This window comes from Astatotilapia calliptera, chromosome 7 (assembly GCF_964374335.1).
Source record: "Astatotilapia calliptera chromosome 7, fAstCal68.1, whole genome shotgun sequence".
NCBI lineage: Eukaryota > Metazoa > Chordata > Actinopteri > Cichliformes > Cichlidae > Astatotilapia > Astatotilapia calliptera.
Genome location: NC_137428.1, coordinates 14,952,926 through 14,973,738, shown reverse-complemented (window position 1 = coordinate 14,973,738; position 20,813 = coordinate 14,952,926). Strand labels below are relative to the sequence as shown.

General features: G+C 37.7%; 1 protein-coding gene across 1 annotated transcript in view; it reads right to left on the bottom strand.

Annotated features, from left to right (window-relative positions):
* The window catches only part of pde8b (phosphodiesterase 8B), a 45,936-nt gene extending 40,032 nt beyond the window's left edge, over positions 1-5,904 (bottom strand). Inside the window, exon 1 of the mRNA XM_026173151.2 lies at positions 5,015-5,904. Within this exon, the coding sequence (XP_026028936.1) occupies positions 5,015-5,296 (282 nt within the window). The 5' untranslated portion in view covers positions 5,297-5,904. The remainder of the gene's footprint in view (positions 1-5,014) is intronic.
* Between the last annotated feature and the right edge of the window lie 14,909 nt (positions 5,905-20,813).

Below are 20,813 nucleotides of genomic sequence, written 5' to 3'. Positions count from 1 at the left end.
TGAAAGTCCATAAACCTCAATGAACTGAAGCAATGTTGTAAATCAGAGTTGGCCAAAATTCCTCCATGGTGATATGAAAGACTGATGAAGTCATACAGAGAAAAACTACTTCAAGTTACTTCAAGCTATTCTGCTAAAGGTGGTTCTACAAGCAAATGAATCACGGGGTGTAGTTAGTTTTCATAGTTTCTACATTTTGGCTCAGCTTTTGTTAAATAAATAATGACACTACAATACTTTGTGACTATTATTTAGTATCTATAAGATTTAAGATGATTTTTATTATATTCTGACATGTAAAACCTTAGAAAACGAAACCCAATATATCAACTTAGGGTTACCTAATCTAGCTACAAGAGCATGCAAATACATAACTACATATGACCACTTACAAACATGATAAGTCTAACTGCAGCAGAGCAGCATATTTTGTAAATAAAGAAAAACTATATTAGAAAAATATGAAGAGATTGATCACATAGTGCAGACCCAGAGCAAGACAGCCACAGCAGTGCTGTGCTAGTGTGTTTGTATGTGTATAATAAAAGTGCTGTATTATTGTGTGATTCTACTCAAATCAACGAAGGAAAGATGAGAAGAACTGGCAAGTAGGCTAACTTCAGGAATGGTGAGACTATGTGCCAGAGAACTGACTGGCCAATTTGAAGTGGTTTTGTATGCGATGATCTCTTATCTCAAGCAAAACCTCTTCACGAGTAGGCTAAACGTGTTACTGTGACGATGAACCCACCTTGGTAACACAGAAAACCCAGGGTTAAAACTGAAGTTGGCTCGCTAAGCCCCTAATCCTGCTTTGTAATGCAGGCTTCTGTTGAATTCTTCTTCTTGAACCTCTGCATTAAGATGTCCATGGGCCTTTCCCATCTGTGACTTTACGATTCACTTGTTCAGTGCTGTCATCCTTACAAACAGCTAAAAAATTCACTGCTGCATCAGTGCTGTGTAAAACACTGACATAGGTTTCCCACCCCCCATCCAAACAAAAAGCTCATTTGAATGTTTTTAATATTATATTTTATATATATATTATATTATATATTTTTATGTTTTTAATCTTATATTTATGGCAAAAAAAAGTTGTTTTTTAGTGTGAAAAACAGGCTCATACCTAAAATAAAAAGAGAACACAGAGCTTGCAGTGGATGTACGAGTTCTCCTTAATAGCAAAATAAATTGTTACATTGTTACTTCTTACTGTTATGCAAGACATCACTGATGTGTTTAAATGAAATCAATAATCTGAGTTAAAGAGTAATTAGAGAGGAGGAGGGACTCTAATGCTTGTAGGGCTCTTGCTTTGGTTTTGATGCATTACAAAGGACGTGAGGTTTGTGTATGCTTAGCTTTGGTTTGGTGTGCATACTTGCACAGTTGTCATGTGTAAATCAAAATTACAATCTGGAAAGCCAATGAAACAAAGTATAATGGATCCAGTCTCACAATTTATATGATAAACATTTTCTTGGTTATTATGTGTTTTGTCTGTTTATTAGATATGCTGACTTTGCAGAATAAATTGCATCTTCACAAATTATATGGTGTATCTTCTCATCATAGCACTGGTCTGTTTGTTGCTGACCTACAACTTTATGTATTACCAGCAGCAACATTCTGTTCCAATCCTGATCTCACTTTTGTTTGCCAAAGAAAAAACTTAAAATAGACCTTCTACAAACTGGCATGAATTTATAAGAATTGTGTTAACTGGGTTTGGTCTGGTTTATTTTATTTTTTAAGAACACAGAACTTTATCATTGCTGAATTTTTGCATGTTTAATCCACGTTGGACTTGTTAAATATGAGTCAATCCCCAGGGACTATCACGTTATAACATGTAAATAATGCATAGCCTGGTACAAAGGTTTTTGGCCTCTAAAGCCGATTTGCTCCAACAATATAGAATTCATTAAATAATATATAATTAACAATTAAGGCCTAGAGTTAGAGGCATGGCCTCTTTTTTAACAGGAGTGCTAATATGGGCAGATCGTATCTGCTATGGCTCATGTCCTCTAATTAAAGTCTCTATAGTTGTGGTTATGATTGTTGTGTTGGTCATTGCGGATGCCAACTGTGACATCAACCTGCAGAAATGCAGTGCTTGAGGTACGTGGGATTTTCTGCAGTTTTCTTCAGAACGTCTCATCTTTTCCAACTGATGCGGCACACTCCCTCTCTGTCATCTGACAATCTCTATTCCCCTACCCTGAAGTGTTATTAAATGCTAGTAAAGACAAACTTATTTGTACATTTGTGTCTCTAACCCAGCCTCTAACACTGGGTTACCGAAACTAAACTAGGTGCCGAAACAACACCAAATGTGTTAGCATCTGCTACTATGCAAGTTGACATTTGCATGAGCAACACTGACAACCATAACGTACTAGTGAACTAGCCGTCTTTAGAGTGTTTGCGCTGATTTGAGCATTTTCAATGAAATTATCTAACAAATAACATGCGTGCTGTCTGAAACAAAGACTGGGATTCCGGTATTTAAGTTTGTTTCTCTGCAGTATAAGCAGAAATGTGAGTCTGTGTAATGCAGATGCACCTTGCTAACCAAGTTTGCTAGCATAAGCTGATAATTTTGCACTTCACCCTATGGTCTGAATATGGTCCCTTGTGACCTTGGAAACCATCAGCACCAACAAAGAGGAGTTGCAGACTCCAGGAACCAGTGGGTCACGTCACAAAAATTACTTCCATCTTTTAAATACAGTCTGTGTTCTAAACAAAATGTGTCTGGTTGATTGTGAGAATCTGCCAATTCATGCTTTTGTTGGTGTATTCCTTTTTTAAATCAGCGCCTTGGCATAAAGCCCTGTGGGGAAACCAGTACCGGTTCTTTACATGTGACTGTTCACACTCCTGATGTACTGACCAGAGGGGTAAACAAATGACTGGTGTATATAAACATGCACACACACACACACACACACACACACACACACACACACACACACACACACACACACACACACACACACACACACACACACACACACGCACACACACAGGAGTGTGATCAACACTGTGTCAGATGATCAAGATCCTGCAGGGTAAGGCAGATGGCTTTAATAATAAATGGCATCATTGATCCTGTCTCAGTCATGGAGGGGGGTACTGAGAGAGAGCGGTAAGGAACTGCTGACAAACCAGGACACACACACACTGTCTGAGCTACACTTAACTCATGACACAAATCTATAAAAAGTACTCAACTGCTGAACCTAAATGTTACCAAACTGTTTGCTATAATTCCAGCTCCTGGCAAGAAGTCTAGGTTAAGGTGACTAAATGTTTTCATTCGTGGGAATGACTCATGTCATATCGATGTCTTGTCGTTTCACGCGTGCCAAATTTCTTCCATATTAGGAGCAGACAAGACAAATATCAGGAAAAATGAATGAAAAGTGTTAAAGACTATCCACAAATGTGAAATAAGGACAATTTAAAAGCTTTTTAATATGAACAATCAAAAACAACTGGAACCATGCTAGCCTCAGAGATAAAAGTCTCTGAATCTCATCCAGGCCTGAATGGGTTAATGTATTCTCAGAGTCTGATGACATGATCATCTGCTAGACTACTTCTTAGCAAAACACAGTTATATCCTCTGGGGTTTGATCATAAATATGAAGAAGTATCTGTTCACATGCTTCCTCATGAGAGAAATCCTTCATCAAGTAAAAAGCACACGAACTTCATGAAAAGATTTGAAAACTGCTAAGCAGAGCAGAGCAGCGCTGTGCTCAGTTTTGTCTCAGTTTTCACGTGGTTATCAACGTTTTAAATATCTGCAATATGTTGATTAAGTGAGCCGCTTACCATTTTTTTCAGTATAAAAAATAGTGTTTATTTTTAAAAAACGTGTTCTCTGAAAACTTTGAAATACATTTAATGTACTTATCCACAAAAATGTGGCTGTTTCCGAAAGCTTGACTCCTGCATTACAGATTATTACATTAAATTAATAGCAATTAATTCTTTTTTCCACGATGACTCAAATAGTAATCCTCTTCATAATGACTTAATTTATTAGATTAATAGGTTTTTACACATCTTAAAGCAAACAGTGTCATAAATGGGGTTGATATAAAGGATATAAACCAAAGTTATCAAATCTGAGCTGATCCTCTGACTTTAGGCAATCTGAAACACACTTTGCATTTTGTTGCTGCCTGGAGCTTTGGGGCTGTACTCAGAGATAATAAACAAAAGCCTGCAAACAAGCTTTTCTTATAGCACAGATTTAGACTACAAGAGATGGCTGATGGCGAGAAACACGCTAAGTGGGGATTTCAGGGAAAGCTAGACCCGAGTTTGGGTTTTTTTGTAAAGTAAAAACTTCTGGTAACTCTTGCCTTTAAAACTCTGTAGTACTTATATAGAACATGGTTTCATAACACACTGCAGAGTACATATGTAATCATGTATAAGTGCTTAGTAACGCATTTATGAGCAATTATAACTCTCCTGTGGATGCAATGAAGTGGAGTGTGGTGCAAACACGTGTTATAAAGAAATACTAAACACAAATATGGTCCATCTTCTGCAGGTACTCTTCAATAGAAACTTAAAATGCCCTTATCTTCTTACTGTGTTACACACTGCTACAGAGTCCTCAGTCAACGTGTAAGCTCATTCTTAAGATTAACACATTTTGTGCATTAAAATGCAATTATGCAGCATAACACCCTGCCTACACCAGATCCTTTAGTAAGGCCACTGTCATATGTCATACATTCAATTATCATCATTGTTACACACATGGCTGGCTGCAGGCATGGCTTGACACAGGGCGAATTAATGAGGAGGGATTGAATGAACTGCAGCCAGATTTCTAATCCCGGACCCACAGGTTTGGGCCTCATCAACTAACAAACAACAACAACAATGGCCCTCTCGCAAGTGCGCTTTTCACTCACGACTCTGCTGATGCGGTGACCATATGCCAGCACACCCATGTTCGGTTCTGTCACAGCCACTGTACCTTGACGCTGGTGTGGCTGGTCTGCGTCTCGGCCTCGATGCGGATGTGCCCTCCGCTGTTCTCCTTGCGATCCCGGCACGAGTTGTTGCGCGAGTGCCGACTCTGGTAGGTGATGACGGAAGGGATGGTCTCGGCCGCATCGGTCTTGATGAAGAGCCCGTGGAGCGTGGTTGCGTTGCCCTGAGAGATGGTGGTGGTCTGGTGGGGGGAGTTGGATTCGTCTGAGTCTCGGCAGTAGATCACCCCGCTCTGAGAGACGTGGATACTGGGAGCGCAGCCCATACCTCAGCGACGTGCCTCCGGAGTCAGATCCCAGATAATAAACACCGACTCGTGGGTACCACCTTCCTGTTGTCCACAGCTGCCTGCACACAGGCTGCTTTTTTCTCCGGGCATCGGCTGCAGGGTCGAATCGCTCTGTTCTCCACACACCTCCGTTCGAGAACATCAAGGGAGGGAAAACGTGAGATGTAGATAATTATTTAAAACATGCGACCTACGAATTCGGTTTTGTTCCCAAGCTCCCGCTATTGGCGGATTTTGGACTTCGACTTCATATTGAGGACAAAATGTGTTTCAGGCTATGATCTAAAGCTTCCCGATAACCCGTTCTCCCCGCCGGCGCTTCCATCAAATGACCCGGACTAATGAATAAAATGAATAGATGGTCTAAACCACCTGGCGGCTCTTCATCACCTCTTGCTTCATATCCGGCTTTATTTCTCCGATCGTCCTCGGTGACATGGTCGCATTATCGGCCTGTGATGAGTAGCCTTTATGAAATCTCTTCTATCTCTCTACTTTAGCTATTCTGCTTGCTGATCATTGGCCACGGTCCATCTCCCTCTCTTCCTTTCTGCTTCCTAGTCTCTCTCTCTCTATCTCCATCATACCAACATTGTATAATTTTTGACTCTGCAGAAAACGAGCCTTCATAACTCCCAAGAGGCCATGCTGTGACTCCAGGGGTCCTTTAAAGCCCCACGTGAATTATGCATAATGCTATCACAGTAATGGGGACCTGATGAAACACCACTTACTGTTCAAACAACCCCCTGCCTCACCTTTAGGCACGTGGTTAATTTAGAGAACAGGGTATATTTACTCTTCAGCCGAAATGGGGGGGGGGGGGGGGGAACATAATTGTTTCTTGAAGAAAATGTTTTATAAAATGTGCTTATAGACCATTTTTTATTGCCTTTTGTTACAGTTCTGCTGCAAAAATAAACTAGCGTTTGACATGTAAGCACAATAATCATTATAATATTTCTATTTAAACATTCTACTATTCTTCCACTCAAGATTAGGATAGTTGGTAATAACGTGCTTATTTATTGAATGTGATGCTAACTGGATCAGAAATTCTGTAAATGCCAGTTATTATTTGATATTTTATAATTTATCCTTAAACATAATTATGTTTTTCAACTGAGTATCTAAGCAGATGTGTCACATAATGCATTTAAACTGTAATAAAACTGCACTCCATTGTATTTTGTATTAAACTATTTGCTTTGATATTTTGGATAAAAAGATATTATTATTTTCCATCACTAAAATTAAATGTGGGCTCTAACAATGTGGGCTTGTTACCGAAGCGTGACCCGGTGATGGGTGTAATCTTAAACCTCTCTGGTCAGTGGTCAGTTCTCCATATATATATATATATATATATATATATATATATATATATATATATATATATATATATATATATATATATATATATATATATATATATATATATGTGTGTGTGTGTGTGTGTGTGTGTGTGTGTGTGTGTGTTAGGGAACAGGGCATTAGGGAACAGGAAGTGAAGTATAGAGCTGAATAGAATAGAATAGTCACAAAGCAACATAAATTCATATTTGGCACATTTGGCTTTAGAGTAAAAAATTGCAGTCTGTAATAATACAAGAATATGACAACCAAAAAAAGTCTTCAAAATGAAAGCAAAATTAAAATAACCATCTTCCATGACATCTTATTTAAAATATTCACAGCTGTAGGAATAAAAGATGTTTTTGTAAACCCTTTTCTTACCCAACACGACTACATAACACCAGTCTGATGTTAACAACTGAAAGGACTGATGGTGGGGAATTAATCTGACCTGATGTATAACTCAGAAGTTTTCATGATACTACTTGCATATTGCTGGTATTCCATTACTGAGTTCATGATGGCCATAGCGTCCAGGTCTGAAAATCATAGCCATAACTACAATGAACATGCATTTTTTTGTGGCCCCTGGGGGCGTTACCTGTGGTAGCAGAAATACTCCAGTTTCTTTGGGAGAATGATCCTCTGCCCTGACCTCTGCAAATACTTTCCTGATGTATTTATTGTCTTAATTATACTTTTTAAGTCATATTAAATAAAACATTTAGTGCACGTTAGTCCATATATATCAGAAAAAGAGATTTTTCAGTTTAAGCTAACTTGTGACTAACAACTGATTAGACAACAAGAATGTGGTTTCACAGTCAGATCCACCTCTAGTTTGTCATACATGCTTTCAAAACACCAAGACGGTGACAGCATGAACACTCAACCCGAGGATTCAAACTGAACCTCACCAGCCAGTTGGTGATGTCATGGTGGCTATATCCATCTTTTATACTTTGCACTTTTTGGTAGGCTACCTATTACTACAGGATGAAGAATGACCATCAAAACAAAATAACAATATTTCAGGAAAGGTACAGTGATGATTTCTACATCATTAATAAATGCCTGATATACAGTCCATGCACAAACTCTTAAACTTACTGTGATGTTTAATATACTCATTCAACATGTGATAAACTTATTTTGCTCTGGACATACAGTCAACTGCATATCATTTACTTAAAATCTAACTGCACAGTTTATTCATATTAACTTATGTTAACTTTGTGCTTTAACTAACTAATTTAACGAGGTACTTTGTCCTGAATTATTTTTTCACACTAGCAATTAAGGACTTAAACCACTAACACACTTTGCTCAATATTCTATTATTATTTTCAAGTTTCAATCATTTTAACCATCAAGCAAAATGAATAAAAATTACATGAACTGCTTAATAATTCCACAAACAAAAGAGTTTTTGTTTTCTTTTCATTGTCACTTTATGCTGTGAATTTGAAAGCACTGGATGACAAAACAAGCAAACTGAAGACATTGCCTTGGGGTCTGGGAAACTGTGTTGCACTTTTTCCCCCCTTTTTTGTGAATTAAACAATAAATTAGTCAATTAAAATGATTTTGAGGCCATACCCTCCATTATAATTTGTAAAACTTTACAAATATGAATGACATAATCTCAGAACATATAACAAACATTTGTTTAAACATATTCTTACTTAGTGCTGCATTTAGCCGTAAGCAAAACAGTCATATTTAGCTTTTTATTTGCAATCACCCACCCTTTATTCATTTAGGCAAGACTCCTAAATGAGGACTGCACATAAATAAAATATTATTTTTCCAATCTATTCTATAATGTTTAAAAAAAATTGCTGGTATATTTCGTCAGTGGAGGGGGTAGTGTTAAAACCTTTCGAAAGTATTCCTGCTGATAGTGCTTTAAAACAGTTATTCATATAACTGTATGAATATAGGGAAAAAAAGGCTAGCCATCAAAACAAAGCAAAAACATATACAGTTACAGAGTGTTTTCTACATGAGAATATATTAAGAGAAGCACTTTAGCAGTGCCTCTAGCAGCAGGTCTGGTTTATGTCCATGTGGGCAAGCAAAGCATATAATTTCAGTGAATGATTCTCTCAGCATCACTTCAGCCATTCCATCCACATGTACCACATAACTATACAACTGATTTGATTTATTGACCTGACAGGTGATCCTTAGAGACAGACACATAGAAATAAGATATGGAAGAAATGGTCCCATACTTTTGGAGGTTTAATATTCAAAGATGAATAGGGAGAAGTGAAAAAGCTGTATTGATAAAGTTTTTGTCCTTTGTCAAAAGTAGCCACGTAGTACAGTTAGTAGTTGTTTTAAGCTGCTTTCCTTCTAATTCACATTCACTATGGGATAGTTTACTTTTGCTCAGCAAAATATGTTTATTTATATATATTTATTTAGGCATTTATAATATATAAATGCAAATAATTAATTTATAAATCTTTATAAATTCCATCCATCCATCCATTCGCTTCCGCTTATCCTTTTCAGCCTATCCCAGCTGTCATAGGACAAAAGGCGGGGTACACCCTGGACAGGTCGCCAGTCTGTCACAGGGCCAACACACAGGACAGACAACCATTCACACTCACATTCACTCGCACATTCACACCTAGTGGCAATTTAGATTATCCAATTAACCTATCCCCACAAGCTGCATGTCTTTGGACGGTGGGAGGAAGCCGGAGTACCCGGAGGGAACCCACGCAAACACGGGGAGAACATGCAAACTCCACACAGAAAGACCCCGGCCTGATGGTGGAATTGAACTCAGGACCTTCTTGCTGTGCGGCAACAGTGCTAACCACCGTGCCACCGTCTTTATAAATTAAGTTAAAAAAACCATATAACATGTAACTACACTAAACATGTGATTTTCTTATAATTTGTGTTACATAAGTAACTCTATTGAACCACTTAACAGTATGTAAAAAACACTGAGCTCTCACAGTTGCAACATTTGAAAGCTGTGTACACATGCTGTCACACATATGTCACTAATACTACAATGTTACATTCAGTTTTTTTGTTATCAGCTGCAACAGCGTAGCACTATTTCCCTGTGTGATACTGTGTGTGGGTGTGTGATCATGACAAAGGCAATTTTGAGCACACTGGCAGGAGTTTATGTGTCTGTCAATGCATTTGTCAGCACACTAGCGTCAAAACACTTCAAGATGCAGTCATAAAACTTTAGTGGTGTCTAGCTGAGCGTAGAATAAAGATTATGTTTATGTGTGTATATGTTTGCACTGATTGCCTTAACAATGTGTGTAATCCGACCCAGTAAAGAATGCCAGAAGTAGGGGCTTAGATAAAAACAACAAACATTCTGGCACAGTTTTTTGTTTTAATCTGGTGTGTAGTTTGTTCAATTTCACACATGTATGTAGTCCAAGAACTCACTGATGTCACTCCTGTGAAGTGATCGAAATATGGTCTCTGGTTTAAGGATCTAAATAAATAATAAATATATGGATACCTAAATGAATACAATTCCTCTAACGCTGTTTTTAAATACAAAATGTCTGGTTACTTGCATATAAGAGCACTGAACCTACAGTGAAACCTAATTTTACTTGCTCAGTATGCAATAGGCTTCTGCTTAGAAGGCCCTCTGGTGGCCGAGCTCATAAACTGCTGGTTTACATGGTAAATAAACAGAAAGAAACACAGTCAGGTGGTTGTACAGGATAAAATATCCTCATACGTGCTGAGGGTTCGTCATCGCAGCTCTTCAGTTATCTAGGCTATATTTTAGGGGAAAATACTTGCTTTTCATTTGCCAGCTTGGCTGACGACAACTACAAACTATGTAGCGATGTTAATGAGCTTTTCTGACGTGGTCTGCTCAGAGTTTTACACATGACGCGTATAAAACAAGACAATCTAATTTATGATTTGATTATTTAAATAAAACAACACAACGTTGTTTTTTTCAAGAACTACACAGAAATAAAATAACGGCTATGTTCCAATTAAGAACAGATACTACCACTTTTCACGGTAGTAAGTGTAATTTATAATCTTAGATTTCAGCCTGTATTATTTCCTATTTTTTAGTTCCTTGCTACTAGCCTTAAGCTATAGGCAGTAAGTCTGGAAGTGTACGGTGACAACTAACATAAAGTTTTTTCACTTTAAGCCCAAAATAAGAGTTGGATTTACTTCGGCAAGCGCCTACCTTTCGTGGTCCATTAGGGGGGAAAGACTCTGGTGACAGTCCGCTCATGTTTCAAAACCAAATATTTTGTCCTTCAGTATATAATGCAAGCAGCGGGGAGTTTAAGTAAGCACTGGATCCGCATCTGAGACCTGTAGGAAGAGCGGCAGAGTTACGTGGAGCTCCACAGGTAGAGAGTGCTGGATGGTTAGTTAGACGCTGGCCTCTGAACTCCATAACCTAGGTTCAGATTGCACCGGGCAGGCCCGGTGTCCGTGCGGCCCTAGTGCCCTTTACACGGCCTGGTGAAAAGCAGTAGTAATGTGATATTCTGTGAAGTTGACACAAAAAGAAAAAATGGAAAAAGTTCAAAATTTTGTATAAAGACATGTAGGAGGCATTCATACTCCACCATCAGGTTATTTAAAAACCAGTATATCTGACAGTTATAGTCAGCACCGCCTGAGCTCACTTTCCAGTATTCAGCAACACATTTTCAATATAACTTTATGTTAGTAATAATACCTGTGCATCCTTGTAATTTTATAATCTGCATTTACCACAAACTGCAGTCTATTTTCAGCCTGTCCCAAGTCTCTGCCTTATGGTATATTATTATACAGCGCACAGCATATTATATGACTATTTGAAATTGAAATCTCAGAAGCTCAGAAGAGTTTATCAAACACCACGATTGCATAATTTGAATCTGGAAAGTCATGTGAATACATTTCTTTCACCAGCTGCCGTGATACTGGCTGTACTTCCTTTTATTTGTTTAACAGCTTTAAAGTGCTCTGCTTCTAAAGAGCTCATTATCATCATAAACTGTGTTCCTATAGATTAAACTACCAAAAGAGATATTAAGTATATTTAACTCCACCCTTAGCATCTACAACAGTACAAGACTACTAATAGTACTATTGGGTTAATCAGATGCAGTATTTGATTTGCATGTTAAGCAAAGTTATTATAACTTTTTAAAAAATCACAATGTAGTAATTTAGTTTATTTTTAGCATGATTTTGCTAATTTCATACTAAGAGGGATTTTCAGGAGGAAGACATGAGAACTTTAGAACAGAAGACAAACTGTAGCACAGAAATGCATAATCAGTTTGTGAAATCCTCAGACTCACAGTCAGGTAGACATTAAAGTCTCAATATGCAACAATGTCTCCTTAGACTAAAGTGACCAACTGTTAAAGAGAATCTACCTGTCCCCCCTTTAATTTTAGTTTCTTTTGTAAGTGCATAATTTTGTTTCAGTACTTTTTGTTTGTGTGTCTTCACACTTGCAATAAGTTAACAATAATAACACTGACAGTAAGACACCAGCTTTTACAGTCAGATAGACAGACTGTTGTTGAGACTGAGTCAAAGTAGTAAAATGATATTCTGATTAAAAGGGACCTTCAGAAGTCAGACTTTCTGTTGAATTATGCATTTAACCTTTCCTGTGAGAAATAAAAGCATATAGCCTACAATAATGACACATTAGTGTCCTGGACATGTATTTGTCTGTGTGAATACAATTATTTTCAAGACATATTTAAAAAAAGAAAGAAAAAAGACAAGAAAAGCAGAATGTTTTGCATGTAATATATAGTATTGCTTCAGGTTTGCTGCTTGTATACTGGCTGGGAGTTTTTATGTGTGGAGTTTGGAGACATGCATTAATTGGTGATTCTAAATTGGCTATGAATCAATGTCATCTCTGTTTTAGCTCTGTAATAGACTTGGGCCCTTTTGATGGTGTACATACCCTGCTTTTTGCTCTGTGACAGCAGAGGATAGGCTCCAGCTCCCCGTAGCTCCTAAATCAAAGAGGAGGATCATAAGATGAATGCTTTTTTATGATAACTGCAGTGGAGATAGACACAAAAATTGCAAGCAGAGAGGTTAAAGAAGAATTCTCCCTGAGAGGGAGTGGAATGGGGGCTCCATGTGACCATGTGGTCTTAACCACTGTGCCTGGAACCTGAAAAATCATTTGAAACTGAAAAATAATGGACGTCATTTTGTTATTCTTTAGGCTTTTATCTCCACACTATCCATATTAAGCTTGCTGAAATCTGATACAGTAAAGTAAAAAAAAAAAAAGCAATATGATCCTTAATAATCTACATATTTACAAGTTTTGCTGTCTTGTTCAGTTTCATCAGTGGACTCTTTAGTGCTATCACTAAACAAGCTGTAGGTCACATACAACTGGAAAGTGGGATGCAAGAAAGCGAGGGCTTAAAATTTTTAAGTCACTGATTAAAATGTTATGAACAATATTTACAAATGAACACAAGAATATTTACTTTCAATTCTGGAGCTTGAAATTTGCTAAATGGTAAATGTGCTTTGTGTGTTTTTTACTCTGTTTGAGCACTCCAACCTACTTCTATGTTTAAGTGCTTCCTAGCAAACATTCACCTCCTGATGAATGCATCAGGAGCAGGTTGGGGTTCAGGATTATGCCCAAAATACTGAACCTGAGAACTGCAGACTGGATGGACCGACCTTCTGAGATGACCTGTTGGATGTCCTGAGCCACAGCCACATCCATTTGCACAAGTCTTCTTCCGCAACATTTCCAGATATGAATTTTATTGAAACATTTTATATCTTAACCACTTATCCAGCTGAGCTTGAATGTTGTTTAGTCAGCAGTCATCACAAGGTTAACCACACACACTCTCGCCAGTTACTCTAATAAGCACGCTTTTGGATTGTTTCCTAGAGAAAACCCACACAAACAGAGGCAGAACATCCAAAGATCACACAGGAGGTGGGAACTCAGAACCCTCTCGCTGTGAGGGTGCCTATCTAATGAAATGTATCTCATTTTGTGAGTCAGCAACACTGCGTGTGCATACAGTTTGAGCAGAAGCTGAAGTTAGAGCCAGCACATGCATTTAAAATATGTCATTTGTAAAGAGTGAAGATGCATGATTAACTTTGCAAATGATAACTTTCAGCTAACTGTTAAACTTCTGTCTTTTGATTTGCACTGAAAATTCACAGAAACATTAATGATCAGTAAAATATGTAAAAGCTGGTGGACAAGCTGAAAAAGGTGGATGTGAGTTACAGGTCCATCATCCAGCCAGCAGAGGGCATGAGAAGTACAATGGATGACTTCCCATTACTGCAATATATACTGACCATTGAGAAGTTTTTCTTTTTCTTTAATATTATTAAAAATTGTTGACTGTGTGGAAAACAACATATGCAGTAGTTATAATAAATATAAACACATGTAAAGGGCTATAAAAAGGCTTGCACCAATTTTGTCTGCTTAAAAAATGAGGAAATACCTTTCTAGGAAGACACCTACAAGCTAAAGATGCTGAATATGCTCTCACCCTGTTTACCAGGAAGCTGGATTTTAGTCTCTTCTGCCTAACGTGCAAGAATGTGTAGCTTAAACTGTTATGACATAAGCAGGCCTTTGTTTCTCTAAATCTGAATTATGCATGGCTGAACTGAATCCTTCTCACACACACACACACACACACACACACACACACACACACACACACACACACACACACACACACACACACACACACACACACACACACACACACACACACACACACACACACACACACACACAAAAGCCTACTTCATCCATCAAAGTGTACAAAACATAAGCCTTTGTGTAAGTGTGTGTGTGTGTGTGTGTCTTTGTATGCATGTTTGTCCAAATATGCATGAGTCCATGGATACATACCTTTCGGTTCAATCATCACTTTTCTCTGTGGATGTCACTGTGTAGGACTGTTTCATAGAAAGCAAATGTATTTTAAGATTATTGCATTATTATTATAATATAACATTGCTGATGTAATAATACATATTCTAACAATTTCTCACCCCAGAAATAAATCTGATATGTATGTTCAGTGGTGTAAGAAGTGTAATATTTCTCTGAAATGAAATGTAAGTGTATTAGTATCATGAAAAGTAAACAGGAGGAATACGATACAAACAAATTCGAGTTGTCAGTGGAGCAGGATACAAACGTGTTATTAATATCCCTCCAAAAGTTGTCATGTTTTCTTCACTGTTTATGTTTGTGTCTTCAAATGAGCCTTTAGTGTATTTTTTAGTAACAGGGTAATATCAACAGCTGTCCCAAGGATCCACAGTTCATTGCTTCTCTACACAGAAAGGCCATGACCAGATGGTGGATTTGAACCAAGGACCTTCTTGCTGTGAGGCAACAGTGTACCATCACACTACCCAATATATATAACATTTTTTTCAACAATCTACATCATACAGCTCAAAGACAAGCTATGTTATGCTTGAAATAATATCACATCAAAGCATGTAATAGACACGCCGGTCCACTGTGTCCTTTTCACGCTTTGCCTCTCCAAAACATGAAATGTACACTCATGCAGAAGTTGTACTAAACTGGAATAACAGCAGAGGGAGGTATTTTATTTCAAGCCAACATGAAAATAATCATGAGAAAGTGTTTAAACAGAGTTATTAATGCACTTACATGTAAACATATATTATCCCCATAGCTAATGATCAAGTACTTTGTGGCTTTAAATATATTATCTCCCCCTGCTATTAATGCAACTTCTGCATGCCCGTCCATTTCATGTTTTGGAGAGGCAAAGCATGAAATGGACACGGTGGACCGCTGTTGCCTTAATGCTCTGTGAACTGCAAAGTAAAGAGCCTGCAATATTAATCCAACAGTCTCATTTGCCTCCATGAGCAAGCACTTGGTGAGAGTGGGAAGGAAAAACTCCTTTTTAACAGGAAGAAATCTCTCCAGTGGAAGTAGTAATGACTGAATGAGGGTGAGGGGAAAGAATCGTCAATAGTGATGCTGACTTGCATTCAGTATACTCATCTGTGCATATTTGTTTGCTTACTACTGAATAGCAAACATTTGTTGCAAACTTGTATTCTGTGCATACTGAAACACATTTTTATTATTTGTGAGTGTTATGTATAATTGTGTATTTGTTTGCATGTATCGGCTTTAAAATAACAGTTCATGTAAGTTCCAGGAGCTGCTTTGTGGTTTGGATATCACTTAGGATAATTAGCAAAAAGAAATCTATACAGTAAAGCAGAATTTTTTAAAATCCATTATTAAGTTCTCTATAAAGAGGGTCATTGTTCTCAGTATCTTCCACTGAAAATTCAGTTCAATTAGTGCTAATGAGGCGGACAACACCACAAAGTCACAAAAATATGGATAGAAATTGTAGCAAGATTATACATTAGTGGCAAAGCTTTATCAGTGAGATGAACAGGTACTGGTAGATGTGTCTCTGCATGCCCCCTCAACAGGTGGTGATTGAAGAAGATGGCACTGTGGCTTAACAATAAGCTCAGAATGATATGATCAAACCTGGACCTGTTCAGCTATTTATATTGGTGTGAGCATCAAACTGTAGAATCGGGGGACTATCTGTAAGGTGTGACAATTTATGGTGTGATGAGAAATGCAATTTTTTTATTAATGAAAATATATTAGCGCCAGAAGAACTGCAATTTTGCTAATGATTTAAGTTTTCATTAACTGACTTTCCAATGATTGTGAAGCCATTCATCAGTGTCAGAGAAGAGCAGATACAAGACAGTGTCAGAGTCAAGTCACAGCGTATCAGTCACACTGTTTGGCTCCTGTGAGGCAACATGTTCAGAATTTGTATTGGCACATTGAGTGCTGTTATCTGTACTATGCATTTATCTGTTTTGGCACATCCATCTTCCCAAGAGAATGTGTTATAATGATTTGTCCTTTAGCTCAACCAGCAGGTCATGGTTTCCACTGACCTGCACATTATCTACACACAGTGGATTAACACTTTGTTGTCTGTCAAGGATATTATCGAAAAACCACTGAGCTGGTGTCGTGAAACTTGGAAGAAAAATGGGGACCAAGCAAAAACAGAACCCAGTACATTTTGGTTTGGATCTTTAAAGCTGCCATAGCTCATTTGCTTTGTTTGATGGTGAGGTTTCCAAAAGCCCTTCTAATTATTATTGTTAATAATTTGCCATTTCATTGTGTACACAGCATTCTGCAACATACGTTCTGTGTCAATGTTTTTGGACAGAGTGATGGATGGATAGATGGATGGATGGATGGAACCGATACTAAGTCCGTCTTTTATGTAAATTCGATGGACATCACCTACGCTTAGTGACCCCTGCTACTCAGCAAAAAGTCTTACTGCCAAACGAAAACCTACAGAATCCCTCAGATGGCCAGAATCTTCTCAGATTAATTAGCTCATCAAAAGACTTTTTCCACACATGGCTTAAAAGTGACAGAAGATATATTGCTCGAATGCTAGAACGATAACAATTTGTGTGCTTCGTGCAAAGTGTATTTGCGATTGAAAATATATGTTCTTTGCAAATTATGTGCATGTAGAATTTCTACCATAGAAACGGCCACAGTATATTTACAATAATGAAAAACACTTTGCCTTTGTTAGCAGTTAGGTCCCAGCTACCAGGTGAGATGCATATAGCATTTGACATTTATTACTATTTACAATAATAAACAAAGGATAAAAGCTTGTTTATTACACTCCATTTAAAAAAATGGTGTGTGCCTGTTCAATATGCATAGCAAGAAAAAGATTTAATTTGTTTGCATTTTAGCCTCTATGTTTTTACTTAAGCGTAATACAGCCGACTAGCAACAGCTTGACCACAGCTCTGCCTCACAAGAGAGTAAAGACACAGTAAACTCAGCTCCTTTACTGTTTGAAAGGCACTTAGATTAAACTTTTATTTGGTCAACATGATGATAAGCTTTTATAGACTGATGTCTATCATCTCTGTCAGGAGAAATTAAAATCTCACCGAATAAAACTTAACTTGCATATCTCTATGATGCTCTTTTAAAAAGGCAAAGTTTCTGGTTTCTTCATGAAGTTTGGATGGTAGTCCAAATGTCTTTAATGACATTTGCCATATAACTAATTCCATTACATAACATTTAACTAATAGTCCATTGACAATCTGTAGTTTGAGCCAACATAGTTGTTTTGTATGGATAACTTTAAAAGCCAAACCATGCTGCTTACAGACTACTTCAAATCACTGAGAAGAATTTAGGAAAAAAACCCAAATGCACAAAACATCTTCTTGAATCTCTTGCAGTAGGAATATCTTATACAGTTACCCATCACTTTATTAGGTAAGCCTGTTCAACTTCAAAGCAACATTAACATAAATGTCTAGTCAACAAATCCCAAGGCAGTGAACCAATCCTCTTGGGCATCATCAAAGATGATATGAGTGACTTTGAAGGTGGCATTGTTGTTGGTATCAAGCAGGCTGGTCTGAGTATTTCAGAAAACAAAGTATTCCCTCTCATTATTATTAAAATAATATTGTTTATATCAATATATTACTATATTTGCTTTTTAAATAATAACCTTGAACAGTGGGGGGACAGGTATGCAATTACTTTTACAAATGCTATATTGCAAAAACATACATAAAAATTCGATTTGCCTTAAGGGTGTGTGAAAATACGGTAATACATTTTCCAGTTTCTTTAAACATAGTCTTATCTTGGAGAAACAAACATGTTGTTTTGAGTGTGGATTACACCGGCATTAGAATGGATTGACCTTTTCAACAGCCAGAGGCACCTGCAGACCTCAGGGACTGAGCCCAGACAGGTGGGAGACAAGTATTCTGTGTCCTTGACTCTTAATGAGAATGCAACTTGAAACTTTTCTCTGCAGTATTGCACTTTACACAAATAATGTGTGAATATGCCTTTTCAGACCCGGAAAATAAGCAAACATTCTTTACAAATGCAATTTGTTTTTCTGTTAAATCATATTAATTAACTATGGTATGAGTTTCTCTTGGATGAAAAATTTTAGGATGACATTTTAAGACACTGCGTGGTGTTTTGTGTTTGGCTCGAGTTTTCTCACCCTAAAAAACAAGTCAGACTACAGTGCTGAAAGCCCCCAGGGCTTGTTATGACTACATAACATGAGGCAGGCGTAATGAATGAACTCTGGGTGAGAAGTGAATGGTGTGGAAAACATTGAAGGTTGTTACATGAATCAGTGTTTTTTTGGTATAAACTTCCCATTAACCAACTGTGCTGTGAGACAATCATCCTCTGTCTCAGCCTGTGTTAATCTAGTTTCTGTTGTGTTTGACATTCTCTACATTATTATTTGAGTTAAGAGTAAGCTACACTGTTAGTTTAACTATATATTTGTGCTTAATCTACTAAAAAGTACAAACAGTTTTTGCATACATTCAAACAGTCCAGAGTAAGAATGATCTGACTTTTTCATTCATTTTCTTCAGTCCTTATCCAACTTATCCAAAGCTGACACTAAGAAAGCGACAGGGTACATCCTGGACAGGCCACAAGTCTGTTGCAGGGCTAGCACCATGCCTCAACAGCACTATCTGTATTCATAAAGGAATGGAGATGGTTAGCAACAACACTCAGGTAGGTTGTGGTGTCTCAACATTGCTCAGGTGGTATTAAGGGGTCCAGAATATGCAAAAAAAAAAAAAAAAAAAAATCCCTTACACAATTGTACCACTGCCAGCAGTGTGATACAAAGCATGTCACAGTAAAAATCTAGACTCATCAGACCAGCTAATCCAATCTTTTTTTGTGCATTCAGAGATGCTCTTGTGCATATTCTGGTTGTAACAAGTGGCTATTTTAGTTATGCTTTGATTATACTCCATTGCAGAAGCAGACATGGAAACCTGAGAGTTGAGTAATCATTCTTATTATGCTTCTTAGATGTCCACCACCTGGATGCATCAGTAGTTGGTGCATTTTAATGTAAATTCTGCGCAGACAAGTGTGAATGGTCACAAAAAGCAAGCAAGTACATGGATGCCCACATTGAAGGTTCTAGAATATCTTTTACCTTGACAAGACCAAGGCCATGGTTGACTACAACTGGTAGTTTCTCTTTGCCAGGGAAAAAAGGATTTGTTTTAGAGTGCTTATTGTTTTAAACAGTGCCAAGAAAAATGAATTTCAGTGAAGGTCTAAGAAGAATTGTAGATTTATACAAACTGGGAAGGTCTCTTGGAGTCATTTCTAACCAACTGCAGATTCCAAGATCATCAGTTTAAGAACCGCAAGTTCAAGTTATTTGCATTTATGATGGTGTCGACCAAGAAAGAAGGCCCTGCTCCAGGACTGACACTTTCAAACCTATGAACACTGTACAAATGTCAAGCATGGTGTTGGTAGTATTATGCCACCATGGGGTTGTTTTGCTGCTTCATGGTACAGTTACATTACCTCCAGGAAAATGACCAATTTAAATGACTTCCATCCATCCATATTCTAATGCTTGTCCGGGTGTTTTGATAGCATAATCATTTCTTGTTTGCTCCCAAATAAAATTTCAATTAGAATTTATTGACATAGGTCTTAGAAATTGTAAAAGGAAAAAGAATATTCAGTGTGTCATATTATTTTCATAAAAGATAACTGCCATCATTAATATTTTGTCCCACGAAGAAACAGTGCTTTAATTTGTCACTTACAGATGTAACTTCTGATTCATCAATGAAAGTATCCATAAAGCAGAAAGGGGAAATAGGTCATGTTCAGTTAAGCTCAAGTAAGGAATGTGTATTTTGATTAACAACACCATTTAAGAAGTCATGCTTTTAAAATTTTTATATTTCCTATAATGAATGGGCAATGCCTAACATTTCCAAACATGCATCTAAAGTCATTTAGCCCTGGGGCAGACTGACAGAAGCGAGGCTGTCATATTGCGTCATCGGCCCCTCTGGCCAACACCAGTAGGGTAAAGTGTCTTGCCCAAGGACACAACGACCAGGACAGAGAGCCCGGGGATCGAACCGGCGACTTTCCGGTTACAGATACACGTCCTAACCCCCTGAGCCACGGTCGCCCCAAGTCATGGACATCAAGTCATGG